The sequence below is a fragment of the Pipistrellus kuhlii genome, unplaced genomic scaffold (assembly GCF_014108245.1).
Source record: "Pipistrellus kuhlii isolate mPipKuh1 unplaced genomic scaffold, mPipKuh1.p scaffold_m20_p_32, whole genome shotgun sequence".
NCBI lineage: Eukaryota > Metazoa > Chordata > Mammalia > Chiroptera > Vespertilionidae > Pipistrellus > Pipistrellus kuhlii.
In genome coordinates, this window is record NW_023425532.1 from 2899061 (window position 1) to 2922026 (window position 22966).

Sequence of the window (22966 nt, forward strand, 5' to 3'; positions counted from 1 at the left end):
GGTGGTCATTGCAGATCATACCTACCCCTACCGGCTGACTGACCAGTCACTTAGGCTTTTATATATAGACTAGAGGCGGGGGGGTCCCTCAGCCCAGCCTGCACCCTCTCCAATCCGACATCCCTCTCACAATCCAGAACTGCTGGCTCCCAACTGCTCGCCTGCCTGCCTTCCTGATTGCCCCTAACCGCTTCTGCCTGCCAGCCTGATAACCCCCTAACCACTCCCATGCCAGCTTAATTGATGTATAACTGCTCCCCTGCCAGCATGTTTGCCCCCAACTTCTCTCCTCTACCGACCTGGTCACTCCTAACTGTCCTCCCCTGCAGGGTTGATCGCCTCTAACTGCCCTCCCCTGCTGGCCATCTTGTGGTGGCCATCTTGTGTCCACATAGGGGCAGGATCTTTGACCACATGGGGGCAGCCATATTGTGTGTTGGAGTGATGGTCAATCTGCATATTACTCTTTTATTAGATAGGATTCGTTCCTGCAGCTCTAATTTGTGTGCTCAGATATGCAAACATTTTCTGTAATCTTTTATTACCAGGGATATATCAAAATTTTAGCAAATGTGTACTAACTGCATGAGACTCTGTCCAGGTAAACAACAATGATTATAACTGCTTAGAAGACAACTTTCCAAACTAGAAAATACTTTTTTAAACTTATCAAATTAAAGACCTAGCTTTCAAACACAAAGCATAACATTCTGTGGTTACTTTCGTAACTCAAACACTAACTTTCTTTAGCACTGGAAATAAATATATCTCTTTAAATCCCAGTAATCAGAAAAACACACATAATAAAGAATAATTTTAAACATCAATAATCCAAATATTATAATTTTTAAAAGCCACCTCTAGAACTGACCTAATAATTTCCCCATATCATTTACATGCAAATATAAAAATAACTTCAAAATGAACTATGTATTTTATTTTATTTATAAAATATATTTTTAATTAATTTTTTAAAGAGAGGAAGGGAAAGGGATAGAGTCAGAGACATAGATCAGCTGCCTCCTACACACCCCCTACTGGAGATGTGCCCTCAACCAAAGTACATGCCCCTGACTGGAATAGAACTCGGGACCCTTCAATCCACAGGCCAACACTCTATCCAGTGAGCCAAACCAGCCAGGGCTGACCAACTATGTATTTTAGCAATAGTTCCCTGGCACATATAAGATTCCCTAGCCCTGATCTGTGAAAACCGTGAAGGATTAAGAAATAAAAATTGCCAGTTACAAAAAGAGTCACGGAGATGTAAATTACAGCATAAAGAATAGAGTTAATAGTATTTAATAACTATATATGGTGACAGATGAGTAATAGACTTATCAAAATGCTCACTTCATATGATTTTTAAATGTCTAATCACTATGTTGTACACCTGAAACTAATACAATATTGTGTTGTCAAATGTAAGTGAAAAATAAATTTAAAAATTTTTTAAATTATAGTAAAAAAAAAAAAAAAAGCCATAATGGCATTTAAAAATATTCCCCAGGCATTTAGCATATTATTACCATAAATATGCTCTATAATATTACCATATTTATTCTCTTACTATATTTATGCTATGTATTACTTGATATTATACTTTAACTCAAACCCTTATCTAACTGAAAACAAGATTAACCCAGTTTTCAAATAATACTTAAAAAATAATCATGGTTAATTTGTTAAATGTTTCCATTCTTAAATACTTTGGAGTAACTCCACTGTCATGTAAAAAAGAATTTGAATTTTGAATTATTATATTACCAAAAGACTAATGATCAGCATTAGTTTCAAGAGCAAAGTGGTCAGAATCATGTTGTATTTCAAAAACTCTGTTAAGTAACCACTCACTGTTTATAATCTTTTTAAAAAATTTTTTTGAAATATACAAAAAATAATATGCTCTATTAATAACTTATCTTTTAACCCAAAACCTTAAACAGTATATATAAAATGGCAAATGTAAAAACAAAAATTCTTACAATGACTCTAATATAAATGAATTTTGCAAAATATTCAGAGACTAAGAAAAATCAGCAGTTTAGATAAAGTATCCTCACACCTAGAAAAGAAATCCACAAATTCAGGGGCAATAAAGAAACACTTATTAAAGGTTTTAAACTTTCCAAAGCTTTTAAGTCAAGCATTATCTTTTTTTTAAACCTACAAATTAGAATTTAAAAACTTGAAAGATGATCCAATAATATACATAGAAATAATTTTTTAAAACCAGTAGTAATAGCTAAGATTCTGTCAGAAAGAAAAAAACAGTTATACAAGGTGCAGACTAAATTTGTCTGGGGAGGGAGGTAATGACAAAAATCCTAGCTAAAAAGAGAATTGTGGGAGTTATTCAATTCCATTATTTGACCTCGGCTAAGTAGCCTGAACCTATCCTGACAAAGAAAAGCCAGCTCTTGTTTTTCATACTTCCAGAGAATAAAAATTCTGAAGCCAACACAGTTCAACATGCCACAAAAACAAAACAAAACAAAACAAAAACACTGTTTCTCGGGACTGTTCAAAAGATGGACGAAACTAAATAATTCACCACTTCCTATAGGACTCCAGCTCATTCAGTCTATTCAGAATCCAACTCAAACACATGCTGCAAAGGTTATATAATGTCAAGCTTTGCATTACACATTTCACTGGTGTGTTCAAGCTCACAAAGATGCAACCAAGAACTGCATGAAGCTGCAAGCAGACTCTAGAATGCTTTATTTTAATACTAAGGCTAATGAATCTTTACCAAAATAGTAGGACCTCACAAGCACCGAGTCTGAACTAATATTTTTCTTTCTTTAGCTCAACAAAATACCATTTCCCCAAAAATAAGACAGTCTTATATTAATTTTTTCTCCCAAAGTTGTGCTAGGTCTTATTTTCAGGGGATGTCTTATCTTTCCATGCGCTAGGTCTTATTTTCGGAGGATGTCTTATTTTCGGGGAAACACGGTACTTAGTAGTTCATCAAATCACCCAGTATTTTAGGGAGCCTTCATTCTTCCCCCAAAAATAATGAAGCTTTGCAAGTTTTTCATTTTTAACATGTCGCTGTATTCGAACACCAAGAAAGTAACTCACACATTCGCAAAAAATATTAGAAAATGTTCAGTTCTTTAAAACTTAAATGCAATAGTGCATAATAACCTCCAGGTTCAATATTACAATCTGAAATCCAATGTTACGCACCACCCATCTAAACGTGAGCATTCCGAGACGCGAAATCTTCAACTAGCATTTTACACATCGGCCACATAAAACATCAGACCCATTTATTTCTTCATCACCGTAACGAAAAGCAACCGATTGGGCTAAACTTTTCCAAATGAATTACCTTTGCAAATCATGATTGCAACCCTCTATTAGATCGGCATTATTCACTTCAAACTAAAACAATGCTCCTTCCATTTGAATTACTCTGTTTAATCTTTTGGAATGACAACTTCGACAGTTAGCCATGTATTTTAAATAAAACATTTTAAATAGATTGAAAAAAAATGTTTCAAGGCTTAAATCGCTGACGCTTAAAATCATCTCGGAGCTAGGCGGTATTCCTTTTTCCGGCGATAATGAAGCAAATTAATACCTACACGGGTTAATTCAAGTTATCTGTATGGGTCAAAGGAACGGGACTTACCGAAAAGGATTATTTCTATTGAAGCTTTCTGGTCACTGTGCCTGAAACCCCTTATATGTAGTTACTTTGAAACAAAAAGCAAAAGCACAATTACAGATAAAAGGAATCAGTGGCCTTCTTACACCAGACTACAGACAAAAACCCGGGGCAACTAAGTAACATTTTTAAAGAACCCTCCGGAATCAAACGCTGGGCTTGAGTCACTGCAAACTTTCTCTCGGCAATTGCAACAATGAAGCTGAGTGTCAAGTGCAGAGCGGCGGAGCGCAGGGGAGCGAGAGAAATGTCTCATAGCAACCCCTGTCTCACCCGCTCCCAAGTTTCCCGGCCCCGACGGAGGAGAAAGCGCAGGAATATCGTGTCCAGCGGCTTTGGCTCGGGAGACACAACGGGTGCGGGCGGATGGGGACTCTGGCCTTTGTTCAGGGGCTCCCGGAGGGTGAGCTGGAGGTGCCACAGGTTGATCAGCGGGTCCCAGGCGTGTGAATGTCGCTCCCAGGCTGGAGAAAGGTACATGAATTCTACATGCAAGCCGCCTGGGATCGTCTGTGCGGGGTACCACCGGGCTCCCCGCTCCCCGAGAGGCCTGTGCATCGCTACTATTTATTTCCATGTTTACCTCGCCTCCCTCCCCTAACACCCCCCCTTCACTTTCTCCTCCCACCCTGTCCCGCCATCTTGGGCCGATAGAGCAGCCATTACTTAACTAAATGACAGGGCCAACAACTTTGCACACAAATAAACAGAGACTGCAGCCCGGTCTCCCCCTCTCCCCCCGATCTCCCCCGTCAGGCACACAGGAAACCGGGGTCCGGGGAGAAAACACGCTCGGGGGTCACTGCAGGGTTTCGAGAGCAGAAAGGGCCAAAAAGTAAACAAGTCACCTAACTTCAGGTGGAAGCCGGAGCGAGCGGGAGGCATGTCACCGGCCCCGTGCGAACTCCTCGCCGCCCCGAGCTGCGTGCAACTTCCCCCTCCGGGAAGCGGGGCGGCGGGCCAGCCCGGGTCCCCTCCTGCCGGCGGACACCCCGCACAGCCCGCAGTCAGCGCCGGCGAGGCGAGCGAGCGGGAGATCGGGGGGCGATGTGCACGCATTCACCATCCCTGCACCCCAACGGGGCCCTCGGGGGCCGTCGGTGGGAGTCCCCCGAAAGCTAGGGGAGCCGCAGCTCCGCCGACCCGCTGCAGCTCGGCCCCAGAGCGCTCCGATCGCCGCTCCTCCGGCTCCGAGCGGAGGGCGATCCCGCCGGCGAGGGAACCGGCGAGGGAGCCGGCGAGCGGAGGCAGGAAACAGCGGCCCGGAAGCCCCTCGGCCCTCGCCCGCAGCACAATGAGCGCCGGGCCCGGGGCGAGCGGGGGAGCGGGGAGCGGGGCGCCGGCCCCCGACAGCGGGTCCGCGCTCCGGCCGCGGCTGCTTACCTTGCCCAGCAGGGCCTTCGTCCTGGCGCCATCTTCATGCAGCCTCACGAACCCGAACAGGCGGCTGTGGGAGACACACACGCGCTCGGTCAGAGCTCCGGGAGAGCCACCGGCCCGCCCGGCCCGAGCCCGAGGCCCCGCCGGCGGCCACCGCCCGGAGAGCGCCCGGCCCGGCGCCCGCCCCGCCGCCGCCGCCAGAGGCGAGCCGCGCTCCGGCCGCCCCGAGAGCCGCGCCGGCCCGTCCGGGGCCGACCGGGCGGCCGCCCGCGGCCCGTACCTGTCCAGCCCGCCGAGCGCCTCCCTCTCCTCGGCTGTCAGGCTGGGGGACGCCTCCTCGCTCTCGCCGCTCGCTTTTCCCGCCGCCATTTTCTTTTCCTCATCACCGAAAGCCGCGGCGGCGGCGGCGGCGGTAGCGAGCGACACTCCGCAGGATTTCATGGAAACGCGGCGGCTTCCCAACTCCAGCGCCGACACCCCCCGGGCCGGGGCCCGCGACGACGCCCCCAATCTCCGCGCGGGACCGGCGCACCAACTTTATCGCCGCCTCCTCCTGCTCCGCCGCGGCCGGCGGCGACGAGCAATCCCAACGCGGCGGCGGCGAAGGCGGCGGCAGGGGCTGCGGAGCCCCCGGGTCGGCGGCAGCAGCGGCGGCTCGGCTGTGGGGTCACATCGCGGGGGCGGGCGAGGGGCGGCCACGGGCGAGGACGGCGGGAGCGGCCGGAGCGCGCGGGGCTGAGGGCGCGGGAGCGATCCGGCGGAGACACAAACTTCCCCGGCACCAGCACAAAGTTGTTGTAATTGTGTCACACAGCGAACCCCACGCCGCCGCCGTGACCCCCCCGCCCGGCCCGGCCGGCTCCGCCAATCGCGTGCGCCCGCTCGCCCCACGTGACCTTTGTTGACTCACGTCAGCCGCGGCGCCACGCAACTTGCTAGCGGCTCGAGCCCCGCCCTCCGAGGCCGCCGTCGACGGGGAGGGGGACGCACGGCTGCGCCGGCTTCTGATTGGCCGCTTGGCCCGTCCGTCAGGGGGAAGGGCTGGCCGCCAGAGGGAGCCGGTTAGGTTGCGCCCGTTAAATACGCTGGGGCAGAGAATGGAGGGTCTGGGCCGTGTCACCTCGGGAGCGGCGGCGGTCTCCGGAGGGGATCTGGGGGGCGCGGAGGGGGAAGCGGCGGGGAAGGGCGAGTCCGGCACCGCCCGCGGAGGGCGCGAGCGTGGAGCCGGGACGCCTCGGATCGCCTTTGCCCGGGAGCTCGGAGACGGGCCCAGCCCGCGGCTCCAGCAGCCCCGCGCGCCGTGAGTCCCGGGTCCCGCAGGGTCTGGTAAGGGTCTCGGAGCGCGGCCCCTGACCTTCGCCCCCCGCAGAAGGCATCCACTCCGGCCCCGCTGCAAATCATGGCCTCCTGCCCGCGGCTCGGGGGCCGCCCTGGGCCAGGCCCACGCTCTCGGCCCCGCTACCCTCGGGGGGCCCCCTGACCCCCGGCCGGAGGGAATGGAGGGTCCCCCACCAGACCACGGTCCCCCCACCGCCGAAGGGCTGTTGGCGGCACTTGGGGGCCCGATTCTCCTGCTACCTGCGTTTGGTCTGTGTTTCGTTCCACTATTGTAAGAAAAAGCAATAACCAAAACTTGTTCGGCGGGACCTCCAGGATGTTGATTTCTGTTGCCGCGATCTCGGTGGGGCCTGCAGGGAAGAGTTGGGGCTACTTGTGGACGGGCCTGAGGGAAAGCAGAATTAAGATCCTCATCAGAGTTTGCACCCGAGAAAAGCCTTTGCTATCACCCCAACATGCCTCAGACAGCAGTACCACTTTCTTGTTCCGACCGTGTCTCCCATACAGATGAAAATCCACTACTAGTCTGGCTTTCAATCCACAGTGAGAAAAAGCAGGAGAAAAAGCAAACATGCCTTCCATCCATTTCTCTTTGCAATTTAATAAGATATGTCTTCTATAATAGATCTGTAACCGGGCACACCTCTTGTCTTCGGGGAAAGGAGAATATTAATTAGTGGATATGAATTTATTAACACGGACTCAGAAATTTCAGTAATATAACCCATTCACAGTATATCTCTAACTTAGATTTCAAAATAAAAGGAAGACAATTCAATGCTGACTCAGTTATCATAGCAGTATTCAGTGAGCACCTATGGAGTCCCAACTGATTTTTGCACTCGGACACAGTTTTAAATTGTTCCCCGGTGACTAGTAACTAGACTAACAAACTGTAGTTTTATGTGGATTATATTTCATGTTTAATTACTTTCTCTGAAACACCCCTTCCATTCTTCCTGGTATTCCATCTTATTTGAATGAGTATAGAGGGCTGAGTATCTTCCCCAGCTAAATTAACACATGCATTGTTAATTTGTCACAAATAATGACCTTCAAAGCCGGGGAAATTTTAACAGCACTCCCTCCCCTCACCACACACACACACACACAGACTTGCACCACCAGAGATACAAATTCTGCCATTATCTGGCCATCTTCCTGGAGTTGATGGTCCTCAAGTAAGGCCCTTTTAAAGGTTATAAAGCTACCCCCTCCCAACCCCTCTAAACCTTTCTCGGCACACAGGCATTACTAGGTAACAGCAGGAAAATGTCACTGAGCGTATGCAGTAAGTGGGTTGGACTCGCAGACCTGGATCAAATCCTTAACTCTGCACAGGCTGTGTGACCTTGGGAAATTTAAAAAGAAAATGTACCCACTTGACAGCACACTTTTGAAGATTGAATGCTATAAGGTAAGTAAAGTGCCAGACATATAACGCATTCAAAGACCTCAAGAAAAGAGGAAGGTTTGAGTTTTTAAAATCTCAGTTTTCAACATTCTGACTTATAAATGTATCAATCACCACTCTACCAATTACTTCTTTTTCTCCCAACTGCTGAATGAGATCAACACTTAGGCAGTCCTAATCTACTTTTTTTTTTGGTGGGGAGCATAAGACCCAACAGTTTACATTATTATAAAATTAAACCTTTTATCACCTAGTACTGATTCTTGTTTCATAATTCTAACTTAATGCACTAGGAACTGGGGAGAGCCATTTGAATGTACCAAGTTGATAAGATTAGTAAATGCACTGATAAATCAATATTTTGAAATTATATAAAATTTGTATCATGCTGAGTGGTATGGAGTAATTAGTGCATGGACTAATTAGTATCAATACATAATTTGTAACACTATTCTGTTAATATGTAAGTACCATCAGTATCAGAGAAGCAGCCCATTCAAATACTGGAAAATAAATCTAACTTCCTTTTAAACAACTAAATACTTAATCTGAAGCATGTAGGAATATGTAGTTCATTTATAATGTTAGTGCCACATAAACCTATACAGATAATAAAAGTCACATAATAGAGTCATGATTTATCTAGTCTTATAAATAGAACTATACCTATTGTTAGGTCTGATCAAATAATTGAATCGGTCACCCTAACACTTACCCTTTTATGTTAGGAACAAAAATAAGTTTTAAAAAGTGGACTAGCTCTTCCCATAATTACCAGTGTCTTCAAGATTGTCCAACTGATGTCCAAACACAATGATGCTAAAATAAATACAGGGTAAGGGTTAGTGGGGAGACAGCCAAATACAAATTTTCCATTATTACAAAAACTTCAGCTGTCCAAACAGTTTTGGGACTTAGGAAGAGGCCAAGCCACCCACAACCACCTGGAGCCCTCACCAGGCTACAAGTAATGAGGCTCTTCAAATCCCCACCAAACCACCACCATACTGGGGAGCCTGGACTTCTGCCTCCACCAGTAATGGGCCATTACTCCCCCTTCTTGCTGAGTTGGTGTCAGAGGAGGCCGAGTGGAGAGTCGGGACATTCATTGCTGCCCAGCTATAACAAGACCACCACTTGATGTGGAGACAATGTGGGGAGCAGTAAGGAGGCGCTCCTACACCCCCCAGCCAAGGTGGTATCCATGGAGGCCTAACCCCAGCCACACCCAGCAGTGACAAGGAGACCCTCCCCCTCCACCACAGTTAGTGAGGATGGGTGGGGAACCTGGACTTCTACCTAGTAGTAACAAAGCAATGCTTCCCTTCCCCCATCAGTGATGTCAGAAAGGGCTGGAACTCAAGACTTAGGTAAGATCTAGAGTCTCATAACATAATCCCTAAAATGTCCAGATCTCCATTAAAAAAGCACTCCTACCAAGAATCAGAATAATCTCAAATTGAATGAGAAAAGACAACAGATGCAAACACTAAGATGAATCAGATGTTCAAATTACCTGACAAGGATAATTTAAAGCAGTCATTATAAAAGTGCTCCCACGAGCAATTATAAACCCATTTGAAACTAATGAAAACCTAGAAAGTCTCAGCAGAGAAATAGGAAGTTTCAAAAAATAATCCACATACAAAGAAGAACCAAGCGGAAATTTTAGAACTAAAAAATACTAGCACAATAACCAAAATTAAAAACTCAATGTATGGGCTCAACATCAGAATAGAAGGAACAGAGGAAAGAATCAGTGAACTTGCAGATGGAGCAATAGAAATTGCCCAATCTGAATAGGAAATAATGAGCAGAACCTCGGGGATCTGTGGGACTATAACAAAAGTTATAACACTTGTGTTATCAGGGTTACAGAAGGAAAGGGCCCAAAAAGAGACATCTTTTTCTTTCTTTCTTTTTTTTTTTTTTTTCTTTTTTTCAGAGAGGACGGGAGAAGAGATGGAAACATCAATAATGAGAGAGACTCATTGGTTGGCTGCCTCCTGCCTGCCCCACCCTGGTGACCAAGCCTGCAACCTGGGTATGTGCCTTGTCTGGGAATCCAACTGTGACTTCCTGATTCATAGGTCAATGCTCAACCCCTGAGCCACGCTGGTCGGGCAAAAGAGGCATCTTTAACAGGGGCTTAATCACACGGAACAACAACAGCCTGTAATTATTGGAATCGAGAATAGAGCAATCAGATAGAACTCCTAAAGAACAGAGGATGAATTGGTAGGAACTGGAGGCTGAATGGGGGATGGGGGGGGGCCGGTTCTAGGCAGAGGCAAGTAACACATCTGCAAAAGCTCAGAAGCCTACGAATAGAGAGTTCTGGTAGATTCAAGAAGTTGAGTATAGCTGTGACCAAAAGGGAGGGATTGGGGGTTGAAGTGGGAAAATTAGGCAGTACCACGAAGAGCATAGGAAGAGGCAGATCAATGGCCATACTGATTTTAGGCAGGGAAATAACTGCAGGGTTGCTATGATGTTAGTGCTGCTGCTTTACACAGAAAACTTCCTTTCACCTGGGGTCAGCAGCTGGCACCAAGCTCAGTAACTATCGCCTAGCTGACTGATCTAGCCCTTTTGCTAGACCAGGGATTGGCTAGACTTCTAGGGGTCCTCAAACTTTTTAAAGTGGGGGCCAGATCACGGTCCCTCAGAGAGCTGGAGGGCCGGACTATATGAACTACTAATTCCTACTGTAACACCTCGGCTGCGCTCACTGCCCAAAAAACCTGGCGGGCCGGATCAGACTCCTCTGCGGGCCGCATGTGGCCCGCGGGCCGTAGTTTGAAGACACCTGGATCCAGCCTGCCACTGGTATTTGTACAACCATTTCATCACACATTAAAATCACCTGAAATTCCAGTTTTGGTGCCCATAAGTAAAGTTACATTAGCATACAGTCATGCTCCTTCATTTGTGTATTATCTACGGCTGCTTTCACCAAACAACACAGTTGAATGGTTGCAACAGAGGATGTATTTGACGCGCTCATGGCTGCTGAGTGCCCTGCAAAGCACCGCGATGCTCTTATAACTTGGCAGTGTTTCAAGCCCCATGCATATAACACCATGACATTTTTTTAATTACAAGTACATCCCTATTATGTCAAAACAGAAAAAAAGAGAGAGGGGAAATGGACTTCAAATGTCACGCTTTTACAGCACCGCGGAGTGGGGATTGTTTTATCAATTTTGATAGCAAAACATTTATTATGCAATAACACCAGAGTTTCGCTAAAAGAATACAATCTATGTCAACATTATCAGACTACACTCATCACGCTATTCCCAGCTGACGGGAAAGCAACAGTGAGAACAATTAGAGAATTTAGAGCAGAATATTTCATCACCGCAGAATTTCTTCACAAGTATAAAAAATGAACGTGAGGCTGCACAGTAATGTTCTGAGCAGCCCATTTCTTAGCCTAACAGGGAGAGCTATTTCATTAAATTGTGTTGGAATACAGCAGTGTGTCCAGAGAAATAAAGACTGTTAGCCTTTCAGCCAGAACAGTATTTGAAGAGTGGGGAGCAACATCAAGAGTCCATTAAACAAAGCAATTAACTCAATGGTCTTCCTTGGCTCTCCAGGAGTTAACAGAATACTCATAGTAAATTGTTTATTTAAGGAGTAAACGCCTTGTTTGGAGGGACTGAAGCATTAGCTTATGTGAATCGTCTGCATGGAACACTACAGGGGAAAATATTTTCAAAGAAGGTGAAAAAACCCCAATTTGGCCGAGACTGGTTTGGCTCAGTGAATAGAGCTTCGGCCTGCGGACTGGGGGGTCCCGGGTTCGATTCCGGTCAAGGGCATGTACCTTGGTTGCGGGCACATCCCCAGTGGGGGGTGTGCAGGAGGCAGCTGGTTGATGTTTCTCTGTCATCAGTGTTTCTAACTCTCTATCCCTCTCTCTTTCTCTCTGTAAAAAATCAATAAAATATATATATTTTTAAAAAAGTAGAAGCTGGCTATACTGACGTACCACGCCACAGCAGATCCACATCTGTAGTAGTTCAAGGTCTGCAGCAGAGGCACAGTTCCGCTGTGATTCTTTTGAGCGCCAGACCAAAATTGGAAAATTTGAATAAGAAGAACAGCGTTCAATCACTGTTATCAAACTGTGAATGGCTTTGGAAATTGGCTTGGCTGGAAACTTGTTTAATGAATTACACCATTAACAAGGTAAAACAACACTTACACACGGAATTTACACAGTAGTGAAGTCATTTTAATGACAACTAACGCTGCTTTAATTACAAGTAATCTCAGCCCTCTTTATACCCTCCCCTGCTCTCAAAAGTTAAAATAAGAGAATTTTCCATTCATATACAAATTCGCAGCAGATATATTTTTCCAGCTCATACTGCAGTCCCAGGCAGCATTTTTTTAGACCGCCATGCAAGTGCAAGGGAAATTTTCATATTTCAAAATTTATTTAACTGTGCAATTGAGGAGTTTCTACCTGTCAATTGAAGGTGATTAATCTGCAATGTAATGACATACTAAAAGGCAAATACCAAGAGAAGAATCTAATAGAATTCTGTAAATGCCTTCCACACAACAAATATGCTCAATTATCGATAAAATCATATGCACATTGATGTCGGTGTTTGGCAATGCTTCTCTGTATGGAAAGACATTTTCAAAAATGAAATACATTAAATCCCATTACAGATCAGTACTAACAGATGAACATTTGCAAGCTAATCTGATGATAGGGAATTCTAATTTTGAACCCTAATTAAGCAAAATGTATTCCAAAAACAAAGAACCCCATTCTTCTCATTAGTAGACCTGTATTACCTAAAGTTGTACTCAATTATTGCTATTAGATTTTTAACTTAATCAATAAGATATTCATGGAGTTTTTTCTCTCTCTTGTTATACAAATACCTACATAATATCTGCTTTTGCCTCTTGGCCTGCAAAATCTAAAATATTTAGTATCTGGACTTTTACAGAAAAAAATTTACCAAACTTTGACCTACTAATTGGTTCCATGGGGGTTTACAGTTCAAAATGATATATTGTGCCTGGCCAGTGTGGGTCAGTGGTTGAGCATTGACTTATCAACCAGGAGGTCATGGTTCAGGCTTGACTCCCAGTGTGGGGACTGCAAGAGGCAGCTGATCAGTGATTCTCTGTCATCACTGATGTTTCTACCTGTCTCCTCTCCTCTCTGAAATCAATAAAAATATATACATATTTTTAAATGATGTATTGCTATTTGACCCTAAGTGTGTCCTGCCTAACTTCACACAAAAAATCCCCTCAAATATAAGGGGATGGGGGAGGAGGACAAGATTTCACAATCTCAAAGATTAAAAATGACAGTTACCCTAAGGCTTGGATCTGGTAAAACCAATGTTAATTATGAGGCAGATGGTCCTAAATGGGTGGATCAAGATCGCAGTCATGGTTTACCTTGGCTTCATTTCCTCAAAAACACTGACTGAAAGAGGTAGGGAGCCCCTTATTTAAGGTCCACACCGTACCCCCTGAAGGCCCACCATTTATCTGTCTCTCAACTCAGATTGGTTCCTAAACCAACATGAGATGGTTTCTCTATCCCTGAAGAGTTGCTCATCAGATCTCTACCACCAACCTCACTCCATATCCCCAGACCTCTCTGGGTCCTATTTATCTAGGCAAGTAGATAAAATAAGTGAGCATGAAATAGGAGAGAGATTGGCAGGATAAGGGGGGGAGACTTAGATTTAAAGAGTGCAGTTCCCATAATTATAGCTGGCAGTTTGCACAGGGCCCCATGATAAGAAGGACCTCATACTTGGTTTAATGCTCTGGTCTCACCATCTTGAAATTCTTAAGTTTTTAAACAAGGGGCCCCAGATTCTCATTTTGCACATAACTTGTCTGCAAAGTACGTAGCTGGTCCTACCCAAGACTTGAAGGAAAGGCCAGTAACTTGAACATCCCCGAGAGAAGTCTGTTTGGGAACTGGATTGTGTAATGTATCACATTAGTATATAAAAGGGTCAAAAGGTGAAGTCAGACAGCTACACACTCAAGATGAAGATTCTGCCACTACCATAGACAGATGGCGGGTTCAAGGGTAACAGACTCAATCACCTGTAGACAGATGGAGCCCACGGAAACCTTGTCTTATTTGAGGGTAAGGAGAATAATCAATGCAAAGCTAGGGAAAGAGAAAAAATCAGAAGAATCGGAGGAAATGAGAACTCTTCACTAGGATCCAGGAGAAAATTTTAGAAACCTGTTTACATCCTTAAAACTTCTGTGAAAAACAAACAAAACAGAAGGAATGAAGGAGGCAAATCCAATGGGATGAGAGGAAAAGAGAGATGGACAGAATAAGGAAAATGAGTAAGTCGTTTGAAAAAATAGAAATATGATTAAGCTACACATTGGAGACAGGAAAGAGGAAAAATTATCTGGCAGAAAATTGAACTCAGTGGCAAGAACAAAGCTGATGCTAAGAAATTGAATGGCATTAAGTAGGCAGAAATGGAAACAATGAGTGAGAAGATGGTAGCTGTGGAGAAAGAGTGAAGAACCAACATACGGATAATTTGTGTTCCTAAAAACAAAAACAAAGGCAAATGAAAGAAACATAATAAAAAGAAAATAAAACAGACATTTCCTCAGTTTGTTAGGGGCAAAAAATATAATATTAGGGACCAGCTACCAATATAAGAAATATTAATCATGCTCTGTTACCCATGATGATTCTGTTCTGATTAGAGAAAGCGCAGGAAAGAGTGAAGACCACAGAGAGCATGAAATAGGAGAGAGAGGGGCAGGAAGCCCCTTGTTTAATTCTGGTTACATACCTGTAATTCCTACTTTCCCATGCAATCTTTGTTCTTCTACCCATAAAGCAGCTGGCCTATGGGGGCTGCAGAGCAGGTTTTTGTGGGTGACCTGCTGCTCCCCCCACTGCCAGGAGGATGGGAATCAACGCTCTTATCGGACACCCCGTCTCTAACGAATGGGCTCTGGTAGTGACAGACAACCGAGGCGCCTAGGTTGTCTGGTTACCTGTTCAGGAATAGTTTTTGTTGATTGAAAAGCTCACTATATTGTAGGCAAAATCAATAAAAAAGGGTCCCTACAGCTAGATACAGCCTGGCAGAAGCTTTAAGCTACAATATGAAAGTGTCCATAATTGTTCAGGCAATAAATATGAAATCAGATTGCTCAGGTAAAAAGCAAACATCAGACTGCTGACTTCTCTTTTCTAGAATTTTAGAGAGAAAAATGTGTGACCCCAAAGAATAATATACATCTGAGTTGTCTTTCAGGTGCAAAGATGTCAGAAAAACACTCTCTGCTATTTATGGGATCATAAATATATCACCTTTTTGAAAAAAATTTGTTTACAATACTTTTCCCCAACCAAGAGATGAAGTTAAAAAACAAACTTAAGAATAAAGTCGTGGAGGGAGCAGTATGAAGTCAAAATAGAAGTACATCTAAATTATTGCACCATATCTAATTATGAAGCTAAATCTGGATCTCAGTGTTTTTTACTCAAATTGGATACTGGATTTTTAAAATAATAATAAAACTGTATGAATCTAAAACCCCAGTTAACATTTTCATGGGTTAGAATGGTGTATGAGGTAAAGATAAAGTGTGCAGAATTCTGTAACTAAAAAGCAACAAATTTCATGTCAGAGTCTGGGGTGCAGCACAGGACTCAGAGTCAAATCCCCACCCACCCACATGCACCTCAAAATCTCATGAGACCCATAACCGGCAGGTCCCTCCCCCATTGGGTTAGATTCAGAACCGGCCAGTCCCACCCTTGTCAAGCCCCGCCAGGCAGGAGGCGTAGCCTCAGGTGCCCTGGCTCTGTGCCAGGACAGGGGGCGTGGCCTGAGGTCCCCAGCCCAGACCGAGATGGGGGGCATGCCTTGAGGTCCCCGGTCAAGCCCCACCAGGTGGGGAGCATGGCCTGAGATCCCCTGTCAAGCCCCATGGTGGTGGAGGAGGGTCCCTGCTGATTACTTGTCTCAGGTCCCTGCAGATTACATGTTAAGGCTCCTTTTGGGAACTTGGCCTCAGCTGTGGGTGCAGCCATCTTTGTGACGAAGTGATGGTCAATTAGTATATTCCTCCTTTATTAGGATATCCTATCTAATAAAAGAATAATATGCAAATTACCATCATTCTGCTACACCCACAAGCCATGCCCTCCAACCACACACATCCCAGCCAATCAGAGTGAATATGCAAATTAACTTCAACCAAGATGGCTGAAGCCACAGAGAACAGGAGGCTGGGTAGAGCTGAGTGGGGTGGGGGCTACTGGGAGCCACAGAGGGGTGGGGTCTGAGGAGAGCACCTGACAGGAACCCAGACTGCAAAGAAGGAAGAGGAAGTGGCCACAGGGAGCTCTTCCAATCCCCTTGCACAGACACCCTACCCCAACCCCCACACCCTCTGGGGAGGCTGACCAGATGGGGAGAAGATCCAGCCTCAAGGGTAGCCACAGCCTGCACCTTCAAGTCCCCATCTCTTCCCCTGCCACACCTGCCAGGGGTGCCCACCACAATAGCACGCCAGAGACCACCCGGAGCCCTCCCCTCGGCCTGCCGCCACCTGGCCCCCTCTGCAGGGGCGGGGCACACCTCTCCTCCCTACAACTCAGACCTGGATGGAGGCAGGCCTGAGTAGCCCCCAGGGTCAGACCCATCTCCCCGCTCCCGACAGCAGCAGCACCTTCTCTGCAGAGGAAGCGCAATGAAGCTCACCGGGGGCACGGCTAACCTTCCGAGCCCACCTGCCACCCCCCCCCCCCCCCCCGGCCTGGCCCAGCCCTGCTCCAGGCGATTGGAGCCCCGCCCTGAGCACATACAGCTGTGAAACGCCCAAGTATAGTTGGCACCAAGCGGGAAGGTTTGACAGTTACTCCCCCTTTGGCCTCGCTGCCCCCCTAATGCCCTGCCCCCTGCCAGTGCCTCCAGGGATGACCACCGCTACAGGCTGCTGGCCAGAGCCCGCCCCTGCGAGGCCTGCGGAACCCTCTGCGAAGCTTCTATAGCTACAGTCCCGGGAAACAATCATACCCTCCGCCCCCAGTCAGCACCTGCTTCCTGCGAGGGTACCGGTGGGCTTAAAATAACATTCCCTTCCATTTAGACATCACTTACTGGATGGAACATTTCTAGATTTATTAGCTCAGAACCTCCTCATGACAACCCAGTGAGGTAGGCGGAGAAGACATTACAATTCCATGGTATGTGCACATGTATTCAGAATTGAAGCTCAGAGAGAAAAAGTGTCAAGCCCAGTGGTTTCCATGGTGTAGCGCATGGCCCTCGGGGGGTCGATTTGATTTTAAGTGGGGGCAATTGGAGAATGAGTTAACAGTGAATTTTTTTTTTTGCATTTCTTATGGTTCTACGGGGCCTCCTTTACAGTGTATTCTACATAATAAAAGGCTAATATGCAAATGGCCAAATGGTGGAATGGCAGGTCACTATGATGCACATGGACCACCAGGGGGCAGACACTGAACTCAGGAGTGCTCCCACAGGGGGAGTGCCGCTCAGCCAGAAGCCGGGCTCACAGCTGACCAGCACAGTGGCAGTGGTGGGAGCCTCTCCCGTCTCCGTGGCAATGCTAAGGATGTCTGACTGATGTCTTAGGCCCACTAAGCTGTCAGTTGACAGACTCCCAGGGCTCCCAGACTTCGAGAGGGCACAGGTCAGGCTGAGGGAACCCCCAAATGCATGAGTTTCATGCACTGGGCCTCTAGTGTACACTAATAAAAGAGAAAGATGCAAATGGACTGTACCTTCATGACACCTGCCAGCCAATCAGGAGTGACTATGCAAATTAACCCAAAAAGGTGGAGAGTTAATTTCCATACACAGATGCCCAGTGGCCAGGGGTGGTCTGGGCCTCTGGGCAGCATGGGAAGGTGGAAAGGCAGCTCCAGGCTAAAGTGAAGGCAGTGCCGGCAGCCAGGGGAAGGAAGGCCCATTCTTGTAGGAATCTTTGTGCATCAGGCCTCTAGTGCTATCTAATAAAGAGATAATATGTAAATATAAATATATTTATTTTATGTTTTCTGTAAATATAAAATGTATTATATTTATATAAATATAAATTAAAATATTTATATATTTATATTTATATATTTAATAAATATATGTGGATTAAATATATATAATAAATATATATCTTTAATATATATATATTTTTTAGAGGCCTGGTGCACGAAATTCATCCAAGGGGGGCAGGGGTTATCCCTCAGCCCAGCCTGTACCCTCTCTAATCTGGGACCCCTTGAAGGATGTCCTATAGGGATTGGGCCTAAACCGGCAGTCAGACATCCCTCTCGAAATCCGAGACTGCCGGCTCCTAACCGCTCACCTGCCTACCTGCCTGCCTGCCTGCCTGATTGCCCCTAACCACTCTGCTTGCCAGCCTGCTGGCTCCCATCTGCTCTTTGCTGCAGGCCTGTTCGCCACCAAATTTCCTCCCCACGAGCCTGATCACCCCCAACTGCCCCCCATACCAGTGTGCTTGCCCCAACTGCCACCCCTGTTGGCCTGCTCACCCCCAACTGCTCCCTACTGGTCTGCTCACTCCAAACTTATCCCCCACTGTTCTGATCACCTCCAACTGACCCCCACTGATGGTCTACTCACTCCCAACTGGCCCCCTTGCTGGTCTGCTTATCCCCAAAGGCCCCTCCCCCCCCGCACCAGCCTGATCACCCAAAACTGCCGTTCCCATCCTGGCCTGATCACCCACAATTGCCCTCCCCTCTTAGCCTCTAACGGCCTCTATCTCAGCCCCGCCACCATGGCTTTGTCCAGAAGAACATCCAGAAGGTCTCCTGGAAGGTCTCCCAGTCTAATTAGCATATTACCCTTTTATTACTATAGATAATCATACCTAATAATAGACAACCATGTAAATCGACCGTACCTCCTCTACGCCTACAGCCAATCCGAGTGAGTTTGCAAATTAACCCAACAAAGCATTGACTTATGAACCAGGAGTTCACGGTTCAATTCACAGTTGGGGCACATGCTCAGGTTCTGGGCTCAATCCCTTCCCTGTGTGGGGCATGTAGGAGGTAGCCAATCCATGATTCTTTCTCATCATGGATGTTTCTATCACTGTCTCCTTCTCCTTGCCTCTCTGAAATCAATAAAAATATAAAAAATAAACAAGGCCTTTGGTGATGGTGGTTGGGGGGTGGTGGTGGTGAGAATTGTGTTTCTCGCTTGTACGTAGATTAAAAAGGGTGACACAATGGGAACCTTAAAAGCTTCTAAATCTAGGCCTCCTCTGAGGTAGAATCCTAAGGAACCTTAACCATTTGTTTTTCCAGACAGGATGTGTTTTCGGAAGATCCCTTTGTGGATAACAAAGAACTGTGCTCAAAAGGGGGAAATGTCATTGTGAGGATGAATATGCTGATCCCTACCCAGCAGGGCCAATGAGTATTATTAATAACTAGAGGCCTAGTGCACGAAATTCATGTGTGGGGTGTGTGTGTCCCTCAGCCCAGCCTGTTAACCTCTCCAATCTGGGACCCCTTGAGGGATGTCTGACTGCCTGTTTAGGGCCGAACCTGGTAGAATCGGGCCTAAATGGGCAGTTGGACATTTCTCTCACAATCCAAGACTGTAGGCTCCCAATTTCTCGTTTGCCTGCCTTCCAGATTGCCCCTAACCACTTCTGCCTGCCAGCATGATCGCCCCTTAACCACTCTCCTGCCAGCCTGATTGATGCCTAACTGCTCCCCTGCCAGCCTGTTTGCCCCTAACTGTCCTCCCCTTCAGGACTGGGTCCCCCCAATTGCCCTTCCCTGACGGCCCAGTTGCCCCCAACTGCCCTCCCTTGCAGGCCTGATCCCTCCCAACTGCCATCCCCTGTTGGCCATCTTGTGTCCACCTGGGGGCAGCCATCTTGTGTCCACATGGGGGCAGCCATCTTGTATGTTGGAGTCACAGTCAATTTGCATATTACTCTTTTATTAGATAGGACAAGAGCAGCCCTGACTCCATTCCTGTGCTAGGTCTCATGCTAAGGAATCTATACCTCACAACTACCCTGTGACATGTGGGTGTCACTGAATGACAGGTGAGGAAACAGGCTCTGAGATACACTCCCCCCCCCCCCCCCCCCCCGCCCACCCCTACAGGTCACCATGGGAGGAAGAAGTGTCAGAGATGTCAGGACTGTGTCCTAGCCAGGAGTTCCAGCCAAGGCCCATAAGAGAAACCCCCGAGGCCTAGAGTCAGGCTTGTTCTCTCATCACTTGCCCTGGATAAAGGGATTAGAGTTGCAAAGGGTATTTGAGGCCTTGGCATCTAGTACAGAACTTGGAAAATTTATTCATTCATTCATTCATTCATTCATTCATTTACTCATTTATTCATCTGTCTATATTATTGAAAGTGTTACATAGGTTCCCCTTCTTCCCCCATTAACCTCTTCCAGCCCGCTCCCGTCCCCTTTCCCTAAGTGCTCACCACCCCATTGTCTGTGCAAAAAGATTTTTCAACTTTGTATAGTGGAATGGTGTCTTTGAAAACTACTTTGATATGTAAATGCAATCTAGAAATCCAGAGTTCAGCCACTGTGGTTGAAGGTAAGGGCCTGAGACTCCCCCAAGGCCCCCAGAACTCCCCGTGACTTTGGGATGGAAAGAACTAGGCAGGATTCTGGGGTTGTGTGTGTGTGTGGGGGGGGGAAGGGGTTGTGTGGGGGTGTGTGTATGGAAGATGGGGGTGGGGGGGCTATCCCTCCTGAGTTACTCAGGATCGGGCAGGGCCCAGATGCAGGTCCATCTGAGCTGGGCACCACCTTCCCATCCCTCCCCACCCTCAACCCCTGCCCCCCCAGGCCAGGCCCTAGTAGGCCTGGCCAGCTGCACCAAGGAGAAGAAACACTGACACCATCTTCCATTGACCTGATTTTATTGTCTACAGACGAGGCTCACAAAGCCAAAGACTTCTGCAGCCCCCTCCTTGCTTGTCCTTCTAAAAGTCACTGGGTGGTGTGGTCCATACAGACCAACGTTCTGCAGTCCCCCCCATGACGGTGCAGATCCTCAGCCGGTGGCGGTGGCTCACAGGGACAGCATCAGCCCGTACTCCTTCTGGTATACATCGGGGATCCTGCCGAACGGGGAGTCGATCATCTTCACGGTGTTCCTGGCGAAGAGTTTGAACTCGTAGAGGATCAACTGCTCCCAAAAGCTGTTGTTCGGGTGTATCACCGGCCGGCAGGCCCGCGTCCAGGTGTGGGCCTCGAGGAGGGAGAGCGAGTGGTGCTTCATGAGGAAGGCCATGCACACGGTGGCTGAGCGGCTGATGCCAGCGTGGCAGTGCACCAGCGTGCGGCCCCGGCGCAAACCCACCGCCTGGATGCAGTCGGCCACCGCGTCGAAGAAGTCGCCGATGCGGGCGCCGGGGGAGTCGCTCACGGGGAACTTCAGGTATTGGATGCCCTCGAAGAACGTGTTGATGATCTCTACGGAGATGTTGATGACGGTGGTGATGCGGTTGGTGGCGAGCAGGTAGCGGTTGTTAGCGGCCGCGGCGCTGCCTATGTAGAGGCTGCTGGTGAGCTGGGACAGCTCGCGGGTCCTCAGGGGATGCGGCAGGCTCTGCGCCCGTGGTGGTGGCGGGGGCGGTGGTGGTGGTGGCGACGACCAGGATGGTGATGGCAAGGATGGGGATGGTGAGGATGGCGATGGTGAGGATGGCGATGGTGGCGATGGTGGCGATGGTGGTGGCGGTGGCGTCGTCATCGAGGAGGCAGGCAGGATGTCTTCTGGGCCGGTTGGGGGCGCCACTCCCACTGCAGTACTGCGAGGCCTCTGGATGGGTCTGAGGGCCGGTGGGCAAGTCGCTGGTTATCGCCCCTCCTGCCCCCGGGCGTCACAATCCCCTCACGGCCCACGCCACTGGTTTCCGTGGCAACAGCAGAGGGCTTGGCCTGCGGGCCAGGTCTTCAGAGAAAGCCCTCCCTGGTCCAGAGCGTCACAGTCCCCTACCCCCAGCCCAGCCGTTTCCATGGCAACGCAGTTTGCCACCGGGAGGACTTGGCCTCCCGGCCAGGTCTTCAGAGAAAGCCCAGATCTATTCTTTCTTTTCCAGATTTATCCTTGGCTTTCTTCAGAGTCCTTCACTTTCCAACGCCAGTGCTGCTTTTGTACATTTCAATTACAGTTGACATTCAACATCCAAGTCTTGATGCTTTAAAAATGTTCTGTTACCAGATATCTATTTTATGCTTTACTTGTTGAACCACAATATGTGTGAATGCTTCTGTTTTACTGGTATTGCAGAACAGGCTTACTCTTTCTTTCTTTCTTTCTTTCTTTCTTTCTTTCTTTCTTCCTTCCTTCCTTCCTTCCTTCCTTCCTTCCTTCCTTCCTTCCTTCCCTTCCTTCCTTCCTTCCTTCCTTCCTTCCTTCCTTCCTTCCTTCCTTCCTTCCTTCCTTCCTTCTTTGTTTTTTAAGATATATTTTTATTGATTTCATAGAGGAAGGGAGAGGGAGGGAGAAATAGAAATACCAATGATGAGAGAGAATCATGGATCGGCTGCCTCCTGCACACTCCCCACTGGGGCTGGAGCCTACAACCTGGGCATGTGCCCTGACTGGGAATCAAATCGTGACCTCTTGATTCATAGGTTGATGCTCAACCACTGAGCCACACTGGCCAGGCTGGGCTTGCACTTTTCCTACAAGGGAGCAGTATCGTATTTTAAGTTGGGGAACGCATTTGGTTCATGTGATATGCTAATCTCTGAAAACCTGCGGTAAGATATGGGTTTGGCTGGCTTTGTGGGCCGGCCTGACGTGTCAGCTGATTGTAGCCATAGAGTCATGCTCCTGTTTATGAACGCATCAGCACTGGCTTTAGGGGAATATCGCTAAGTGGCATATCTAGCCCTCTATCTATGGAGAAGTTGGCCCGCAGTGGACAGTTGTGACTAATTTAGCTGTGTCACAGTCCATTTGTGCGTATGGCCCAAATGATTTATCACTTGATTTTACTTCATTACCTGAAACAACAGTTCAAATTATCTTGTCTACTTTCTTGAAAAAGAATGCCAGCGTTCTCTGTAAACTACAAATCATTCTGACCACCGCTGATGGTGTCTCCCAGTAA

At 47.4% G+C, this 22966-nt stretch overlaps 2 protein-coding genes across 17 annotated transcripts in view; both read right to left on the reverse strand.

Annotated features, from left to right (window-relative positions):
* KDM6A (lysine demethylase 6A) overlaps window positions 1–5862 on the reverse strand; it is a 127332-nt gene extending 121470 nt beyond the window's left edge. For 14 of the 16 annotated variants that reach the window (XM_036460430.2, XM_036460432.2, XM_036460426.2 and 11 more), the window contains exons 1-2: window positions 5343–5837; window positions 5066–5129 (exon numbers count right to left, since the gene is read on the reverse strand). In XM_036460430.2, coding sequence (XP_036316323.1) covers window positions 5066–5129; window positions 5343–5503 — 225 coding nt within the window. In that variant the 5' untranslated portion in view covers window positions 5504–5837. Of the gene's footprint in view, window positions 1–5065; window positions 5130–5342 lie in introns of all 16 variants that reach the window. The other 2 variants (XM_036460437.2, XM_036460434.1) reach the window with 2 other exon arrangements.
* A 15042-nt stretch (window positions 5863–20904) lies between these two features.
* On the reverse strand, window positions 20905–21680 carry DUSP21 (dual specificity phosphatase 21). Its single transcript, XM_036460413.2, has one exon. The coding sequence runs from the start codon at window positions 21595–21597 to the stop codon at window positions 20914–20916; it is 684 nt and encodes a 227-aa protein (XP_036316306.1). The 5' UTR covers window positions 21598–21680; the 3' UTR covers window positions 20905–20913.
* Between the last annotated feature and the right edge of the window lie 1286 nt (window positions 21681–22966).